The 20,535-nt window shown below is 29.2% G+C and overlaps 1 protein-coding gene across 1 annotated transcript; it reads right to left on the bottom strand.

Moving 5' to 3' along the window:
* Positions 1-9,861: 9,861 nt before the first annotated feature.
* Positions 9,862-14,358, bottom strand: LOC113376942 (TGF-beta receptor type-1-like). The gene is made up of 7 exons (XM_026617066.1): positions 14,311-14,358; positions 13,914-14,101; positions 13,536-13,769; positions 12,526-12,691; positions 12,249-12,423; positions 11,945-12,127; positions 9,862-10,158 (listed from the first exon to the last, which is right to left on the bottom strand). The coding sequence occupies exons 2-7, from the start codon at positions 14,011-14,013 to the stop codon at positions 9,964-9,966; spliced, it is 1,053 nt and encodes a 350-aa protein (XP_026472851.1). The 5' UTR covers positions 14,014-14,101; positions 14,311-14,358; the 3' UTR covers positions 9,862-9,963.
* Positions 14,359-20,535: the final 6,177 nt, after the last annotated feature.

Raw genomic sequence — 20,535 nt, 5'->3', positions numbered from 1 at the left:
AAAGCAAGCAGAAAGTTTTTCAATCATTCAAATCGGACCTTAGTTCTCTCAAAAACTGCTATTTTTTGCACATTTAGCTCTGTATCTCCAAAACCGCTGGACCTGCCTTTGCCAAAACTAATCACCCCTTCTCCCTGTCATTACAAATTGAATGTTTTTGGATCATTCAAATCAGATGCTCCTTTCTCTCAAAAATCGATTCCTATTTTCTGCACTCTATGCTCCGTATCTCCGAAACGGCTGGACTGCCTTTGCCAAAAACTACTCAACTTTTTTTGAACCGTTCAAATCGGTTGATCCGTGCGCCCGAAAACGTGGACAAAAAAATGGGGCATACCGTTCAGAAACCGTTGAAATAAAGATATATAAAAATTTTCATTTTCAATTACCCTACGGGAAGTTAATAAAAATGCAAATGTATGAACAAAGTTAACGATTTTATTACGATGATTATATATAATATACAAACTACTACACAATCATCTAAATAAAAATATAAAATCCTGAGAACGAAGCAAAATAGCAAATAATTTTGGTAAAATCAAAGAAAATATAGATATATGTGCAATAACTATCATAAACAGGTATTGAATAATATTTGTACCTAACCTTTATACACTTCTACATACAGATACTTTATATTCTTCCAAAAGGTACATCATTTTTTACATCTAAATATATGTGGAAGTTTTGTAGGTCTGTTTTTTCTTTTAATTTGTTGTATTAATACATTTGGCAACCTATTGTTAGTTTGTCTTTGAACAACGACTTAATTACATAAAATTCATGAACATTTGGTTTGTAACACAGAGCCATAAATATATTTTTATACATACAGAGTATAATAATACATAGTTTTGTATATCTATTGCAATTATTTGTATTTTACCTTTTGTACCTTGAATATTTATTATTTTAAACAATCAATGCCATTCATAGAGTGATACAGGCCTTGACAACCAAAATTAGATAATTGAAACAGACAATTGGATTTTTGGGGAAAACAAAAAACCTAAAAGACAAGCCAAATGATGGCTCTTGAAAGATGTAATAAAGGGACCGATTCTGCCCTATAACAGAAAAATGTTATGACAAGGCCATGTTATGAAGAACTTTCCATACTAAATATTGAAAAGCCATGTGATTGGCGTGCACTCGGGCGTATTTCTCAATTTGTCAGATAGAAAACCTAACCTAGAAACCGCACAAATGTTAAAAAATCGATCTTAGATAACAGGGTCTTTCTGACCCACCTCCATAACACAAGAGTAATGTTGCAGTTTATGTGTAAAACGCCTGAATGCACGGCAAATACATGACATTTTGACAATATTGTTGAGTATGGTTCAGTAGCATAATGTATGGAAGCTGAACGTAACATGGCCTTGCCATAACAATTTTGTGTAATGTGGCAGAGTCGATCCCAAGCTTTGAAAATCTTGCTTCCCACAATAAAAAATGGTTTACTCTCAAGACTGGGTAAGGTCTCAAACCTTACTTTAAAAAAATCCATTAGTTCTCCAAACTGATCTTTTAATTTTTTCTTTTGGTTGCCAAGGCCTGGCAGAATTATGAGTGCTCAGGTCTATCGGTTTACTTAAATGAACATGATACCATAAAATATATAAAGTCTATTATATCATATACGATTTAATATATTAAGCGTGATTTGCAATATATTAATTTCAGGGGCAGTTGTACAACGATATCAATGTTTATTTGATATATAGAAAATGCTGTAGGTTACAATTTTCGGCAGTGGATTATGAAACTTATGCAAAGTTGTTCTATCATCAATTGTAATAGAATATTAGTTGTTATATAATATAGGATAAAATTCTTGAATTTAGACATTAGAGAAAAAATTAGTTTTTAGAAAAGATGCTCTAAATATTCTTTATGAACTTTTTGTCTTTTCCAGTACTCCTAAATTTTGCAGAAAAATGTTTACTCTTAATAAAAATGAAAAAAAAATGTTTACCTTCAATATACATGATATTCTATTAAAAATGGTAATAATTCTATTAAGTACAATATTAATTGATAATAGAACAACTTTTTAACCCTTTCGCTACGAGAGTGAAAACTGAAAAAATATTTTATAATCAAAAATGTATTTTTTTTTTCAAATATTCTCAAAAATCTAATTAAATATACTTTATTAGATTTTTGAAATTTTTTGAAAAAATTGGCATTTTTCGAAAATTTAAACATTTTTATGTTGTGATTTTTTTGAAAATTTCTTTTTAAAGCAATTGGGCTGCGCAACTGTTTTAAACATGAAATATCGAAGCGCGTAAGCGCCGTGTCGCGGTCTAACAGATTGGTTAACATTGGTACGGAATCCACAGAAATACAAACAAACTTAAACCTCTATAAAACAACTAATAATTTGATGTCCATATGTCTAATGAATTAATTATTATTATTTTTAACCGCAAAATGTTTGTTTAAATTTTTGTATTGGATTTCCGAAACCGCTGGATTTGCCTTCCCAAAAATTTAATCAGTAGTTCATTTCGTCAGTACAAGTAAAATATTTCTTGAATTATTGACATCAAACGCGTCCGTTCTCTCAAAAACTAAATTACCATTTTATGCATCTCCCCATCAATACAAATCGAATGTTTATCTTTTGCAAATCGGTTGATGCGTTTTGCCGAAATCGTTAACAAAAATTTGTAATCGCACACACCACACACATACACATACACATACACATACACATACACACACATACACATACATTTTTTCTACGGTATGCCAAAAGGTTCAGAAAGGTCAGATTTTCTGCGATTATTGCACTTGTAAAAAACTAAAAACCACAGTAACAAATTAAAATTTTCAATAATTCAACTCAGAGAGCTAATTATTGAAGCAAAATTCGTCACACTGGATTTTGTCTACACGTACACACAGGTCGTAGCAAAAGGGTTAATATAACTATCTTGGAACATGTGAAGATATTTGTTTTATACATAGTATCAGCAAAAATCTTTTACGTAGAGAATCATCAGTAAAACATTTTTGCTGAAATTGTTTTATGAGCATCCAAGATTTAAGAGTAGAATATTCATAAAATTTGTCGCCTGGATTAAAAATATTTATAAAATCAATGTTTTTAGGTACTTGCTTCACAAAACAACCATATCTACCTAATGAAACAACACACATAGATGTAACATACAATTGTACCTGTTTTTGTGATTGTGAATATAAGATTACTATACTTTACATCTTATTAATTTTTCATGCAGTCATTTATTACTATATGTTCAATATTAAATATTAAATAAAAAAAACGTTTCTTTTGCAACCATAACGCACACAATTATAGATTAACAACACTTTTCCATATTTTGAGTACTTAAAAACACATAATTTACAATATGTACAAAGAAAACGACTAATTAAAAAAAGAATAGGCTAATTGAAATTATAATGTGATTACAAAAATGTATCACAACGTGAACAGATTGTTCAATAATATGATCATGTTGGATGAATTTATAGTCAAATATAAAATTATTATTGAACGACATGTTCTTAGAGGTAGTCTTCATGAAGTTGTATTTTATATGACTTAAAGATTTAAAATTGAAACATGGACACATTGATGAAGTAGCCAGGTAAATATATACATATTAGGGTGGTCCTTAATATGGAAATTTTTGAAGTTCCTTGCTCCCAGGAGCTCAAAGGCTTCCAAATTAATAAAACAAAATCCTCTATAAGTTTTAGCTCTTAATAATGTCTTTTAGATAGTGCGCAATTCAATCAAAGTTGTGTGTGGAAATAGCCTGAGAAAATTTTCATAAATTTTAAAAATGTTTTTTAGATATAATTAGCGAACACATGAATGAGTTTTATTCGAAATTCGACGCTCTACAAAACAAATTATAAAAAACCTGTTTTGTAGAGCGTCGAATTTTCAATAAAAAATGAAACAAATTATCACATTTATTTCATTTGTTGCTAAGTTATACATAAAAAACATTTATAAAATTTTCGAAATTTTCTCAGGCAAATTTTGATTGAATTGGGTACTATCTAAAAGTTAATATTGAGAGCTAAGACTTTTAGAGAATTTTTTTTTATCATTTGGAAGCCCCTGGGAGCAATAAATTTCGAAAATAACCATATTAAGGACCACCCTGATATATATATATATATATATATATATATATATATATTTATATAAAAACAGGGTGTCCCAGAACTCAACGAAACAGGGAATTGAGCTTTTAAGTGCAATCTAGTACTTAGATGAAAAAGTGTCATATTTTTGCTTATTGTGATTAATTTTTATTAATTTTATTTATTTAGGCTTTGGATTTTTTTAAAAAAATAACAACAATTTAAAAATTGCCTTAAGTTTTTAAAAATCAGGACTGTTCAACTATTTGAAATTTTCAAAAATGATTTTTTCCGAGAGTAATGATCTTTTTCCTTTCTTTATAAAAAATGCACAAAGTATTTTGGCAAGTTTCTTCAAAAGTTGACACTAGTGAAATAGTAAATTACTTAATAGGTCAATAATAAAAAAAATTGAAAAAAAAATTATTAACACGATTTTTGCTAGTGCATTTTTCTCACCAAAACTCTAGGTTGCACTTGAAAGCTCATAATTTTCAAACCACATGAGATAATTTTTTATGATAGTTATGATCAATACTATCGCCTTGTTTTGCCTTGACGTTGAATTCTGGGGCACTCTATATATACCAAAAGTAAAAGTACGTTACATTAAATTTTGAAGTTATTGGTTTCAAGAATATTGTTTGTAAAATTTATTGATGATTACCAATAAAGTGTAAAAAAATGATCAAACTTCAGAACTTGCCTCAATACAATTTAGGCACAATATTCTTGAAATCAAATATTTTATATTGTCAAACTTCAATGTTTTGGTATATTTAAATTAAATCTTTTGTTCAGATTTATAGGCTCCAAGCAAAATATTTTGTACATTCAAAAGAAATTTTGAATGCAAGTTTGACCAAAAAATATAATATACCACATAAAATTAATATTTTAGTCCTGGGTCCGCCAAATAACTTTTTGTTTGAAAATGCTCTAGTGAATATTTTCTGAAATTTCTGTTTGTATTTGAAAGTACGATCCTTTCAGTTAATAATGAAAGAAAAATATATACCTATTTAAAACAAAATTTTAAAAAAAGTTAGATGGCGGACCCTGCACTTGGACCATACATTATGAAATTAAATTTTTTCATATTTTGATTATAAATAAATTGAGATTTTACATCCTGGCTACATTTTAAAGTCCATGCCTAACAATATGTTTTAATTATAAATGTATATTACCTAAAACATAAAAATCAAAATAATCTTAAAACATGATGAACTATATACTATGCATGACAATCTTAAAAAAATATATGAAATTTTTGAACTAATGGCTTATCCATATTCATTATTCCTGCAGTCTTTTTACTTTTCAATCATCATCTTATTTTGCGTTTCTTGAAATATATGAAAAATATTTACAGCGTTTAAATTTAGCTATTTAATAAATAAATGTTGCAATTCTAATTTCTAAGTGACTATATGTACATAAGATAGCTATAAAAAATTATGGGAAATTATTTAGAATATAATTTGATGCATATTAAAATCGATCCTAAATGTAAAAAACACGTTTTAGTAAATGAAATTGTACTCAATGGTAATAATAAAATAAAATTTTACATGCAAGTACGAATGAAATAAAGGTTGATATATAGTATTAAAAATCAGCTATATATATTGCGATTCTTTCGATTTCTAAACTAATACTTTTTCATTTTTTTAAATTCAGGTCAAAAATATTTTTTTATTACAATATGAGATCGATTTCCATTACACAAGTCAAAATTAAATTGTTTAAAAATAATGATTGAATTGTTTAAATAACAAAATAACAGCTAAATTATTTTTGAATATTATTAAAAAAGTTTACACAAAAAACCTAATTTTACAAAATTAACATTATTAATCTCTCTAAACAAATAACGTTAAAACATTAACTAAATAAAATCAATTTTATCGAATATGATTATTTTTAAACTATGTTTCGCTTATAAAAATCGTCACTGGTATACTAATATATTTACAACTTCATTTTTAATTTATTTTAATTTTTGTAATAATTAGTAATAAATACTAATTAGTTTCTATTTGTAATAATTTAATATATAAAATGTAGCTTGTTAGATTTCAATGTATAAAATATTAAGAGTTCGTTAACAATATAAAACGAGGTATACAACAGATTTATTAAAACCTCAACTTTTAATAAGTTTGTCAATAACAAATATTTTTGCATAGAGTAAGGCGGGGCACAAAGGTCCAATTTGACAAATATACTGTCTTCTAAACAAAATGAAGTACATGACAAAAACTAACATATATCAGAAAAACAATTATCCATTTAACTCCTAATTATAAAAATATGTTTTTTTAATATTTTCTTAAAATTTGTAAGCTAATTTGTAACCACCTATATGTAAGCTTTTATAGAGGTTATATAAAATAAACTATTGAATCTAACTTAAAAATATCAATACATCTTACAAAACAATTAATAAACCAATATTTAGCGCAAAACACCAATGAAAAAAAAACTGATAGCGACGTCGTAAGAATTAAGGTGTTGGCTACTTACACATCTTTTGCCCTCTACTTTAAAATAGTATTATTGAAAAATTCTATACCTTGTTGTTTTTCAGATATAGATAGCAGAACGATGTACCCTACGTTATTTTTTGAAAATTGATTAAATTTCGACACTATTTGGTAAAAGTTTCGAAAAAAATTTTGGCAGTGATCGAAGTGTAAATTACTACAAGTCCCTTATTTTGTTCAATATATGAAATATTTTTAAAGTTGTTTCTAAAGGGATGAAAGATTTGGAGCACATAAGAAATTGTATATTTACTTAAGATAAATCGGTCGTATATCTCGGTTTAATAATTGTTAGGTTAAATCTAATAAAAACAGCTCAATTAAATAAGGAGAATTGTTAACACGTTAATCGCCACGATAATATCAGAAAAAAATTGACATAGGCCATGGTAAATTTGTTCAAAATGTATGAAGAAAACCTAATGTTGCAGAAAATTTTTTTTGTGCCAAAATTCCTAAAAATCACAATTTTTTATGTGACTGACATCGCCCCATATATGATTCGCGTGGCTTATGTAGAACTTTATAGCGTCAGATACATATGTCTGACATGGCGATAAACGTGTTAAAAAAGTTCATTATTGTGATCAAATCGAACCATAAAAAAAGCAAAATGGTAATTAATCGTCTAAAATCACACAAAAGATATCTTTTGCTCTTAATTTCTAGTGCAATTAGTCAATAATATTATAAAAAAAATCTAATGAGCCACATTTTATGTATTGGGCCGACACACATAAATGCATTTTATTATTTTGGACAACTGAAGCAAAACTTTCAAATTTTACCAAATTTACTCTATGATCAATTCAATTTTGTATCATTATCATTATCATATGTATGTCGACTTCAATAAAAAATTGCAAAAGCCTCAAATGGCAATTATCTCATTAATTACTGAAAGTTATCAATTAAATTTTAATATTATTTTTTCCCATGTAGAACTAATTTCCTGCATTTGTCTACAAATACAAGATTATACAAAATCGTTATAAAAAGGCAAACAAATCACACAACCACAAAATTAGTGTTCCTTCGTAACTTATAACATATAACTAGGTGTGTATAAATTTATACATATATATATATATAGTTACTATCACACATTGCCTTAAAAAGTTCTAACGATATTTCCATGCACACTTGAAAATGAAAATTATGAACGTTCCCATTTTTTTGTTGTTTAAATTAATATTTCTATACATATAATTTTACGTATATATTATTATGTTTCTATTTTATATTATACAAATTGTTATTTTCTTATAAATATATACTATCTTATAACACTACACTGAATATATGTTTCAGAGATATATTGAAAATATTAAAGTCGTACTTGAGGTGATATTATGAATGTTTTTGTAAATTATAGCAAGCTATAAATATATAAGAGTAGGTCAAAATTTAGGGTGGTCGATTAGAGAAAAAATAAAAATTTTGAAAATTTCGCTGGCTCAAAATTCATTTTCGAGCAATTTTTTGTCACCAAAGTTTATACAAATGACCCAAAAAAACAAAAATTGCGATGTGGCATATTAGAGCGGGTTGATTTGTATGGATCAAAAAAGTCTCTTTTGGGCACATATTATTTTCGGATACTAAGGATAAAAATAAGATACTTTGCTGAAGAAACATTATCTTTAAAATGGATTCTGATGTCCCGTGCATTGAACCAAAAATTGGGGTCAAATTTTGAAAAATTCCGTTCAGACCCATTTAGAGTGCCAAATGCCAAATCGCGTCCAATTTATGAAATGTATGAACGACCCCTACTAACTTTGGATGGTCTATCTACCCATGCCAGTAGTTCATCCCCTGAGACCTCCCCTTGAAAGATTTTTCAAAATTTAACCCTTATCTCTGGGTCAATGCGCGAGACCTCAAAATTCATTTTAGAGATATGGTTTCTTCGGCAAAGTACCTTATTTGATCCCTAGTATCCGAAAATCATATTTGCCTAAGCGACTTTTTTGTCTCATACAAAGCGACCCATTCTAATATATATATAATATGATCAATTAGGGTGGTCCTTAATATGGATATTTTCGAATTTTCTTGCTCCTAGGGGCTAAAATGCTTCCAAATTAATAAGAAAAAAATCTCTGAAAGTTTTAGCTTAGTATTAACATTTAGATAGTCCGCAATTCAACTAAAAGTTTCGTGTATTTATTATTAACTATGATAGCAGATTTGTAATTTTGATAGCAATTTATTACTGATAATTTGAGAGTCAAAATCACCAGCTAAATAAATACTTGAATAAAAAATTAATCTTATATAAATATTCCGTTAAAAAGTCCACATGTATTTATTTAGAGGTTAAGTGTATTATAAATATTTTTAAGTATCATAATATTTGAGTTCACAAATGCTATCACAGATGGCGCAATGAGTTATTTAATGAAATATGTTAACAATAAATATACGAAACTTTTAATTGAATTGTGGACTTTTTAAATGTTGATATTAAAATCTAAGACTTTCACAGTTTTTTTTAATTTATTTGGAAGCATTTGAGCCCTTAGGAGCGAAGAAATTCGAAAATTTACATATCAAAAACCACCATATATATATATATATATATATATATATATATTACCAATTGCAATGTTAAGTATGATTCCAATAAAAAAACTCAAAGGTTTTTCCCCGCACTCGTATTTCTGTTACAAATTTTTTTTCTTCACAAAGCGTAATATTTAACCAAGACGTTGTCACATAATAGGACGACTTGATAAATTATCTCACTTAATTAATTACCTTATATTAGTCTTAATTGTAACAAAACAAAACTTCAAGAAAATAAATCTACAACGATTTATAAAAAAATTATCACAAATCCATACAAATAAATGTTCAACAACGCTCTCTATGAAACACACAAAAATAAAATCGTATATACAAAAAGAGATAAATGAATAACCTATAAATGGTAATTGTTGATGAATAAAATATTATTATGTAACTTCAAATTTATAAAATATTTGTACGAAAGAAATAACGTTATTACTATCACATACAAATGCACAACTTGACGAGATCGTGATCAATATTTTGTAACTGGTTTTACTTAGATTTAATCTGTGATCTGGTGAACCAACAATATCTAAACAAAATGATTATAGACATCACACTCCTTATATTATTATTTTTGTTTGATCTCTCTCTCACGTTGTACTATAACTATTAACTGGGATAAAACACTATCAATACACACCGACCTGTTTAAAAATCGTCCATAAAAAAACGTCTTTCGTCTTTCGATCGTCTGCCTTTAAACACTCATGGTGAAAGGTTGGTCTTTGGTGATGTTGATCGTTGACAAGGTCTTTTTGATCCTTAAGGCTGTCAATCTGGCAGCTGGTGTCACGTACCAACATTCTTTCATGACGTTGGCCATCTCGATTAGAACTGGAGACTGGAGCCACCGATTGGGAATCGCTGGCCTTTGCATTTCGTAACATACAACCTGAGATAATGATATAGATGGTTTATAATAGACCTTAAAAACTCTGTTCTGTTCATGAATGAGCCTATAATCTGAATGATGATTGAAAATCAAAACTAGTGGTGTATGGCATTTAGCCTCAAGACAAGTTAGCCTTAAGACAAGCATGAACTTCCCGATATGTGTAAATAATCGACTTAATCAATAAAATATAAATTTATTTATGAGTGATTAAAAGTATTTCAGATGAATTTTGTTACACATAATTGAAAACGAACGAACACGTTAACTCGGAGTATTTTCTAAAAGCAAATTTTCACAAATCAATAATTTTTATAATTGAACCAGTTTTCATAGAACCTTAATAGTTTAGCATGTTCATTAAGACTAAGTTCTCTACCGTTCTAATTTTAATTTAAATAAACGTCAAAAAAACTACTCATTTTCTCAAACTTTGATGAATTTTTAAAATTAAACTACTTGTCGTAAGACCGTAATATTTCATTAAGTTCTATAAGACCATGATATATATCGCTAGAAAAAGTTCCATGAAAATTGGCTTAAATTTGTTTTTCAACAATCAATTACAAGAAAACGGCTCGGTAGATTTTCACCTAAAACTAATCAGTATCTTTCAAACTAACATCTTTCGAACAGTTTTTTATTTTTTAAAATCGATTTGGTAGTATGAGCTTAAATGTGGACAAAAAGTTTAACACTTTTTCCCAAATTACAAAGAAACGTATTAGCAGATCGCTGCACAATACTGAGAAAAGGTAATCCGCACTGAAATACATCGATTGGCTTTTAAATTTTTGAAATCGGTTCAGGAGTTTTTGAACAAACGTCGATGAAATTTTAATTTTGATAAGCGCCAAAAAACGATACAAATTTTGCAAACTTTGACGAATTTTTAAAATTAAACGACTTGTCGTAGGGCCGTAATATTTTAATAAGATCTATAAGACTATGGTATCTACCGTAAAAAACAATCATATAAATCATTAACAACATTTTTTTAAAACTTTATTACAAGAGAACCGCTCGGCCGATCTTTACCAAAAACTATTCACGATTCCCAATCATTTTTTTTGGTTTTGGATTTTTCAAAATCGATTCAAAATTGTGTGCTAATACGTGGACGCTTCACTGCTATTTACATCGAATAGCTTTTAAGTTTTTCGGTCCAGCCGTTTTTGAGAAAACGTCGATTTACGGCAAAAAATCTGTTCACACATACACACACACACATACTTTTTCCAAATTTGGTCTCATTGGATTCAGAATGGCTTGAAACGTCGAGAAAATATAAAATTAGCGAGCCGGATTTTTTTATGAAAACATATACTTCTTCTTTGGGAAGTTAACTAGAGGTGAATGGCATCGTGCCTTAAGGCAAATTGCTGGATATAGTACTTCCCGTACCATAACGAAAATCGAAGAATAGCAGTTTTTTGTCAACAGAAGCAGAAAGTTTTTTGAATCATTCAAACCGGATGCTTTGTTCTCTCAAAATCTGCCATTTTTTGCATATTTATAGCTTCGTATCTCCGAAACGGCTAGACCCGCCTTTGCCAAAATGTAATCACCACTTCTCCCTATCAATAGGAATCGAATATTTCTTAAACCGTTCAAATCAGTTGATCCGTGCGCTCGAAAACGTGGACGAAAAATTGTATCCACACATACATACACACGTCCATTTCTTCTAAGGTATGCCAGAACATTCAAAAAACATGAAGATATTTAAAAAAATTCAATTTTTTCAATTTTACCCTACGGGAAGTTAAAATTACGAAGCTAATACCTTTCTCATTTCTTCCACACTTGGATCAGGTTCTACAACGTCATAGAATGGTAACTGGTACTGTTCATAAACTCCTCCAATATCACACCTTCTCGCAATTTCCCAGAGAACCAGACCAAAAGAGTAAACGTCTACCCTTTTGAATGATTCGAAATTCGAACAGTTTATTGACTCATCCAACACCTGAAAATTTACATTCAAAATCAAAATAGAAACAAACTTAAGAGCAGCAAGAATAGCAAATCTATTTTAATTAGTATTATTCTAAAATTATGGATTTTAACATTGCCTATATTGGACTCACTTCTGGCGCCATATATCTCTTAGTGCCAACCCTGTGTGTAAAAGGTATGTCCACAGTGTCCAAATTAACATCGTGCCTGACTGCTAAACCCAGGTCACCAATTGCACAACTCAAATTGGATTTTACCAAAATATTTTTAGACTTCAAATCGCGATGAGCTATTGCAGGTTTACCTAAGAACAAAACAATTCGATTTGTATACCTCTGAAATAAAACTTGAACCAAATATTTAGAATTACCTGTGGCTTGTTGATTGCCATAATGGCATCCAACATTTTTTGTTCCAATGATATCCATGTGCAAATGAGCCAGTCCTGTAGCAATAGATACTGCCATTTTGATCATAGTTGGCACATCTATAGTGTGTGCTGTTAGATAATCAAAAAGGGATCCGTTTTCATGGTAATCTGTTATTAACCACAACTGGGTCCACGTACCATTATCTAAAACATAAGAGTATCACATCACCGTAATAATCTACATATATATATATATATAAATAAGTCGGGTTTTTCCTTCCTGACGATATAACTCCAAAACTCACGAACCGATTTCGACAATTTTGCATTTGTTGGAAAAGTCTCGGGCTCCGCAAGGTTTATAGCTAAGAAAAATAGTGGTACATAGCATCGTGCCTTAATGCAAATTGTTGGAACTTCACGCACCGTAATTAAAAATTCGAGTAATGACATTAGTGAGAATTATCAGAATTATGCTTGGTTAAGTCAACGAGCAATTCTTGCCGCAAAGAATAATGATGTACACGCACTGTATTTCACCATTCATTCAAAAATTGCTGGCGATTTGATGGCATACCAATGATTCCGACTGGTCTTTCGTTTGACTTCAAACGATTGCAATTTCCAGTTTGCCTTGCGTTCGCAATAACAAGTCGCAAGGCCAATCGCTTAGTGTTTGCGGGATAAATACCAAATAGATTATTTAGAAAATCATTGTTTTTCACATGAGCAGTTATACGTTGCATGTTCACGAGTTGGAAAACCATCCGCTTTGTTTGTGTTAACGTCAGACCAAAAAACAAAAAATGTGGTTTACCAAATAGCACTTGAATGAAACGGATAATTAGCGGATTCACTTTCATTAACTCAATTAAAAAACACGTCATTTTTGTAATCGAAATAAATTCATTACTGTTGTGTAATAAAATCAAATTTTTCCTTTTCAAATATAAAACAAACAAAAAATTTCTTCATCTTTCTCACGAAACCATCTGGTGGCGAAACGGAGTTCGTCGGGTTTGCTAGTACTAAATATAAATACTTTTACCTTTATTATCAGCAGCAATGAATCCCAGGATGTTCTCATGCCGGAGCATAACTGTTTGGTAGATTTCGGCTTCTCGGAACCAGGAGCTTTCTTCACGGGAGGAGAATATTTTCACAGCTACTTTTTCGCCACGCCAGGCCCCCCTGAAAACTTCTCCGAACCGACCCTGGCCAATTACGTCTTGTAACTGAATCTGCCGAGCTATTGAACGTTGAACCAGTAGAGGAAGACCAGCTGAAAAAAAGGATAATACCAACGTTATTATAATAATTCTAATTGGGAGATGTAAGAGGTTGGATGAGATTAGATAGAGAATTGGATTAGATGAGATTTTTATCGAAAGTCCTAAATCTAAACAATTCCAGTCAATTATCCTACCAGATCCAGATCCAGAAGTGGTGAAATCGATCATATCCTTCAAGGAACTTCCCTGTACCATGCTGTTACTTGGGTGGATGAATCCGTTACCTCCCATCATAACTCCACCACTGTTTTTCAAGGGCTCTGTTTCTTCACCTGGAAACAGACGGATTCCAGATCCACTTCCAGCCGACCTCCCACGTGCCCTTTAAAGGATAAAAGATTAAATACTTGTAAATTAATAGTAGAAGTATTTATATTATATTTTGGTAAGGAAAATTTTTGATGGTGTTGATTTCAAGTTGAAATACTAAGGTATTTGATTTTTCTGATGTAATACTTCTTATTATGAAGTGTCTCCAGATCTTATAATAATTTACATATTATGAAATTATTTTCAAAATTAATATTTTACCTGCAAACGAAATAAGCAGCTCCGAATATCAAACAGCTCAATATAACAGGGCCGCAATTGACAATGTAAGACGGGCAGTGTACCATAAATTGTCCGGCTCTGCAGCTCTCGAAGCGGCAGTATCTTTGATTTTAGGAAAATTGAAAAAAAACATATTAAAAATTGAAAAATAGTAAAATTATATCATGCCATATAAATGAATTATAATCATGCTTTTAAATGAATACAATCTTGAAGCAAAAATTGTATTTTGATGATTACAGATTCATAAAACTTGCAGATAATATATATGAAGAGCACACAAAGCAACAAACATGCAATTTAAAATACTTGATGAAGCTTCATCAGATAAATAATAATTAATTTTTGTTTTGGTAATTTTAATTATTCCATGAGCATACATATAAATGCAAAAACCATTCCAACAAAATGCATGAAATTTACATAAAATTTTACAAGCTCCAGTTACATGAGAAAGGCAACATGCAAATTTATAAAACACATAGAACATAAAACAAAACAATATTCAGTCATTCTATTCAGAACTATTTTAATAAAAGAACTTGATATCATACTAAATAATAAATATAGTAAAAGTAATTATATGAGACAATTTATATCGAAGCCTATTATTAACGCATTTATAATTTACGCATTTATTTTTGTAAAAAATGATGAAAATGAATTAAATTTAGTAAATATCAAAGAAATCTTAAGGAGTTTTAATGTAAATAATAATAATCTTAAGCCCATATTTATATTATTTGCATATTTATTTATGTTACTATCAACTTACTACAAAATTCAACTTAAAAATCATTTCTGATTTCATCAATATTACAATAAAATATTGATTAACGGTTTAACCCTTTCCACTCGGATGTCGCCGCTTCGGTAACAAAGTACATAATAATTCTGCAATTCGCGAGTAAAAAGGGTTAAATTTATTTAACCATTTTTTACTTATCGATGTGGTGTATTTTTATTAGTTTTCGATAATAGTTAATAATCATATAACACATATTATTTAATTGTGACGAGTAAGAAATATATCATTCTAGATCCTCCCCCAGAAGTATGCCCAACGGCGATTTCCCTAGAAACAACAACAGATAAGAGGAGGTTTTAGTCGGTATTGCACCAAGCGGTTTTGACATACCCAGACAAAAGACCTAGTCTGGTACGCGTATACGCATTTCTACGAAATATATATATATATACACACATATATATATTATATATATATTATATGATATTTATATATATATATATAAACAGAATTTCATGTCGCAAATTTTTCTATATATTTATGTCTATGTGGAAAATGATGGAAAATTTCGACAGACTGATTATAATTCGCTCAAACTGAAAGAGATCCAATTACGGATGAAAAGGTATATAAATTTATATATATATGTATATATTTCTAAATGGAATTATATCACAGACCACGTTGGCGTTTAATTGGAAATGAAACGAAGGAATCATAATCACATTTAGGAAATTATGGTATTATTGTAATTTAATATTGTAATACATAAATAATAATTCCAGACAGATGAATCAATTTTGAAATAATTATGTTTTGATATTATTTATAATGTAATATTAACAACTTGGAGAATAGATATAATTTTAAATTAAACCCATTTTCGTAAATTGGTAAATCTAAACTAATCACTTCGGATATTTGATGAAATAATATGTGTACTGCGTTTGACATATATTTTTATATTTTTCAAAAATTCATTTTAAAATCAAAATTCAGAAAGAAATTTCAATTTCAAACATTTTTACAAACTAGTCGAGCATGGCATCGTGCCTTAAGGCAAATTGCTGAACTTCCCGCACCAAAAATTATTTTTATAAAAAAAGATTCAATTTTCTTTCAGATCTCTGATAATAATCGATTTTTAAGATTTTTAACAATTTTGAAAAAAATTGAGATTAGAAATTAACAATTTTTTTTTTACTTTGAAATATTTTGGAAATTTTAACCTTTTTTTAAAAACAATCGCTATACGGTAGCTGCGTAAAAATGAAATATCAAAGCGCGTAGGCGCCGGGTCGCAGTATGACGTATAAACGTTGGTACGAAACCCATAGAAAAGTGAACAAAATTTGTTCTTATTAATTCTATAAAAAATGTTATAATTTGATGTGCATATTCTTAATGATCATTTTTGTCCGCCAAATGGTAATTTTTCAACTTTTTTTTATTGGATCTCCGAAACCGTTGCACGGTTCTTCGAAATTTCATCAGTTCTTCATTTCAACAATACAAATAAAATGTTTTGTGAATCATTCAAATCGGACGCACCGTTCTCTCAAAAAATCAATTACCATTTTTGGGGCATTTTGCTACGTATCTTCAAAACGGCTCGACCTGCCTTTGTCAAAAACTAATCAGCACATCTTCTTATTGATAAGAATCAAATGTTTTTTGAATCATTCAAATCGGTTGATCTGTGTTCTCGAAATCGTCGACGAAAAATTGTATCCGAACGTATATACGCACACATACACACACGTACACACACATGTTTAGAAAGCTTTCAAACTTAAAGATACATATAAAAAATATTTTTATATATGGGGCAAGTTGTAACACCGCACTCTTTCCGCAAAATGATAATTTTGTAAAATAATGAACAATAGTTATGGAATTATTTTTACTTGATTTTGTAGAGGAATAGCATCTATCTAGTTTTATTTCGTAAAAATATGATCAGTAGATCTCAAGAAATACTGTTTAAAAAAAAACTGTTTCAAAGAGCCACTAGCTCTACTACTTAATAGATACTTTTCAAAGACTTCTTAAAAAATTTTGAGCACAATTAGAGAGCAAATAGTACCCTAACTCTATTATGTGTAGAACACAAAAAACCCACGTTATTAATATGTTAGACATATAAATTCATGAAAAAAATTGCATAGTATCCTCTATCCCCATATATTCATAAGTCGTTTTATAAATTCATATAAAAATGTGGCCCGTACCCGTACCCGTACGCCCCCGAGGAATACTAATTCTTGTTTCTTAATCGTTTTTTCATTCCGGCCGCATAGCAGCCATCGAGTAAATTGCACAATGCATATTATTTTTTACTAATAACGTTAATAATAATAAAACTCGCATAATATAATATAATATAATATAACATGGCGTGCTTCCTGTTCCTTTTCGGTCTCCACGAAGCAACGCAATACGATATCCGGTTATAGGCGCATCCGTTGGGACGGTGCTGGTCGAGATAAGGTCCGCCGAATTAAAAAAAAAACTAGTCGTGTATGGCATCGTGCCTTAAGGCAAGTTGCTGGAACTTCCCGTACAGAATTAAATATTCGAGAAAAAAACAGTAATCAATAAATATTGATCGATGTATAATAACAATTGTTTTAAACATTTTCCAATAGTTTTTTATAATCACTATATATTTCATCGTTCATAAAATATACGGTGACGATTTTTAAACACTTGAGAATGTTTACATTAGGAAGAGGTGCCAAATAAATTCATCTAAGGATATATTTCTTTCTATAACGCATTTGAAATATATACTATTTCAAACTGAATTATAAATTTAAAACTCATAGTTGAAGTATAAAACTATGTATATTTTAGAAAATTTTGAAAATTCTTGCTTTCTGAAAATGTTGAAATTTGTTTGAACCGTAAAAGTAAACTTTAAAAATTAACCATTTTTAAAGTACTCATTTTTAAATTTTTCATCAAATATCTGATAATTTAATGTTCATAAGTCTAATGATCTTTTTTGATCGTCAAATATCAACTTTTTTTACTTTTACATCTGTATCTCCAAACCGCTAAACCTGCCTTAACAAAAATTTTATCAATTTTTCATTTCGTCAATACAAATGTTTTTTGAATCATTCAAATCGAAGTTTTTAAATTATTCAAATCAGTGTTCCCAAAATCGTCGACAAAAATTTTCTATCCGCTCACACATACACACACACATACATACACACATACATACAAACACACACATACACCCATTTTTTCTAAGGTATGTCAAATTTAGTCTTATTCGATTCAGAATATGACTTGAAAGGTCGAGAATCTTAAAATTAGCAAACCGTCTTTTTTATTCGCGAAAACAAGCTTCGCCTACAAGAAATTAATAAATATTTAAAAAAATCTAACGTTTATGTTAAGAAATAGCCAACGTGGATTGATTATTGATTATTAAAATTTAGTAATATATAAAATAGTATTAAAAATTGCATCATGAAATGTCATGACTATATTGTGATTTTTGCTCACAGAAATGCAAAAAAACTGTAATTAAATCTGTTATTAAATTATTTAACATCTGATAATGAAAATTTATTAAAACTGTAATAAAATTAATGAATATGTATTTTAAAACATTATATAAAACTGCAGTGAATAATAAAATAAAAATAAAAAAAAACTACGGAGGACGCGGTAAAATATTCTTCTGATTCAGTCATTTGTTATTGAATCAAGATTTGTACTACGACGAAACTTTAAAATCTAGTGACATTCCGAACTGACATACGCTGTACGCATTCAATCACAGATTCCTCGCACGTAACACGACGACCAATCACAATCGACCTCAACAATTTGGGCGTAACGGCCTAAAAAGTTTTACTTCAAAATTATTTAGAAAATTTTAAAACAGTATTATAAAAAATTCTGTGTACAATGTGCTTGTTTTAGGTATAATTCACACGTTAATTGCCACGATAATTTTCAAACAGGCCATGTTTTACTTCATTCAATAATTTAGTTAAAAATAAATCAAGGAAACTTTTAGAATATTTTTTTGCCTTAAATTTCTGTAAAAACATATATGACTGACATGACCCCATATTGAACCTTTTTTTCTTCTTTTACCAAATCGCCTATATCAGACATCGTTCATGTAGAACATCTTAGCGTCAGACACATATGTCTGACATGGCGTATAAAGTGTTATTAACTTTTATTTTTAACTATTGTATATAGTAAAATCTTAATTTTCTAAGACCTTTACGCCAATGTTCAATCCCTTACTTTACGATTCAAACAACTTGATTACAACTTAAATAAATTATCCAAGCTGAAAATTATGTCAAAATTTATTAGAAATCTTATTTTATCAAAGGTCTACTGGGCGTGTTTCTCCGTAATAAATATTAAACGGATAGCACTGATAATCCTTTCATCTTTATAGCTCATTAAGATTGATGCCCACAGATATGGCGAGAGGGATCGTAAATCTTTTAGACTGGAAATGTTTTCAAAATAAGAATATGACACGTCTTATGGCATATGTTCTCAATATGTGGCACCGGGATAAATATACTTCGGGGATACATAAATAAGACATTACTTTTGATATGGATTTATGAGGATTTTCAGAAAATAATTTCGGAAAATAGATAAAAGAAGTATAAATAGATAGCAAGTGCGACCTGTTTTCTATTGCTTCAGTTTAAATGGTTTTCGCACTCAATGGTGGCGCCACTAACTGTAGCACGTAAATTTACCCTTTGGTTTAATTCTAGATAAGGTTTATATAAATGTATAATATAGAAAAGATAATTTTGATTAATTTGATTAAAATAAAATGAGAACAAAATATACGCGTATAAAATATATTTTCAATCACAAATCACAACGAATTAGTGGTGCATGGCATCGTGCTTTAAGACAAATTGCTGGAACTTCCCGTACCAAAAAACTAAATCATTAAAAAAAACTTTGCAAAACTTGGAAAAAATTAGATTTTTGAGAAATTTTTAAATTTTGGAGAAAATTTGACTTGTTTGAACAAATTCATGTTTTTTTATATGTTGATTTTTTTTTGAAAATCTCTATTATTTTTTTAAGCAATCGCGCTGCGTAGCTGAGTAGGAGTCGAATCAATAGAATATCAATAGAAATCGAATATTTTTGAATAATTCAAATTTGGTTCAAAGTTTTAGATTTTTTTGCAATTACTATAACTTACCCTGCTGGAAGTTAATAAAATAGAAATGTTATATTACAATGTTATGGGTCTATCTTCGTATGAGTTGATCAAAATTTCAAAATATATTTGCTGTGCGATTAGCAGTTTTAAAGCATTGCCATAACATTTTTAATTTATCCGAGATTTTGCCCCTTAAATAAATATTAATAAAAAAGGTTTTGAGAGTACGGCAGTGCTCGAACTAGAATTTTGACATCGAATATGCACGATATCGAGT

The sequence above is a fragment of the Ctenocephalides felis genome, unplaced genomic scaffold (assembly GCF_003426905.1).
Source record: "Ctenocephalides felis isolate EL2017-DRISC unplaced genomic scaffold, ASM342690v1 CF-g0.4_SCAFFOLD_00845, whole genome shotgun sequence".
NCBI classification, from domain to species: Eukaryota; Metazoa; Arthropoda; class Insecta; order Siphonaptera; family Pulicidae; genus Ctenocephalides; species Ctenocephalides felis.
This window is presented reverse-complemented; position numbering and strand designations above follow the sequence as displayed.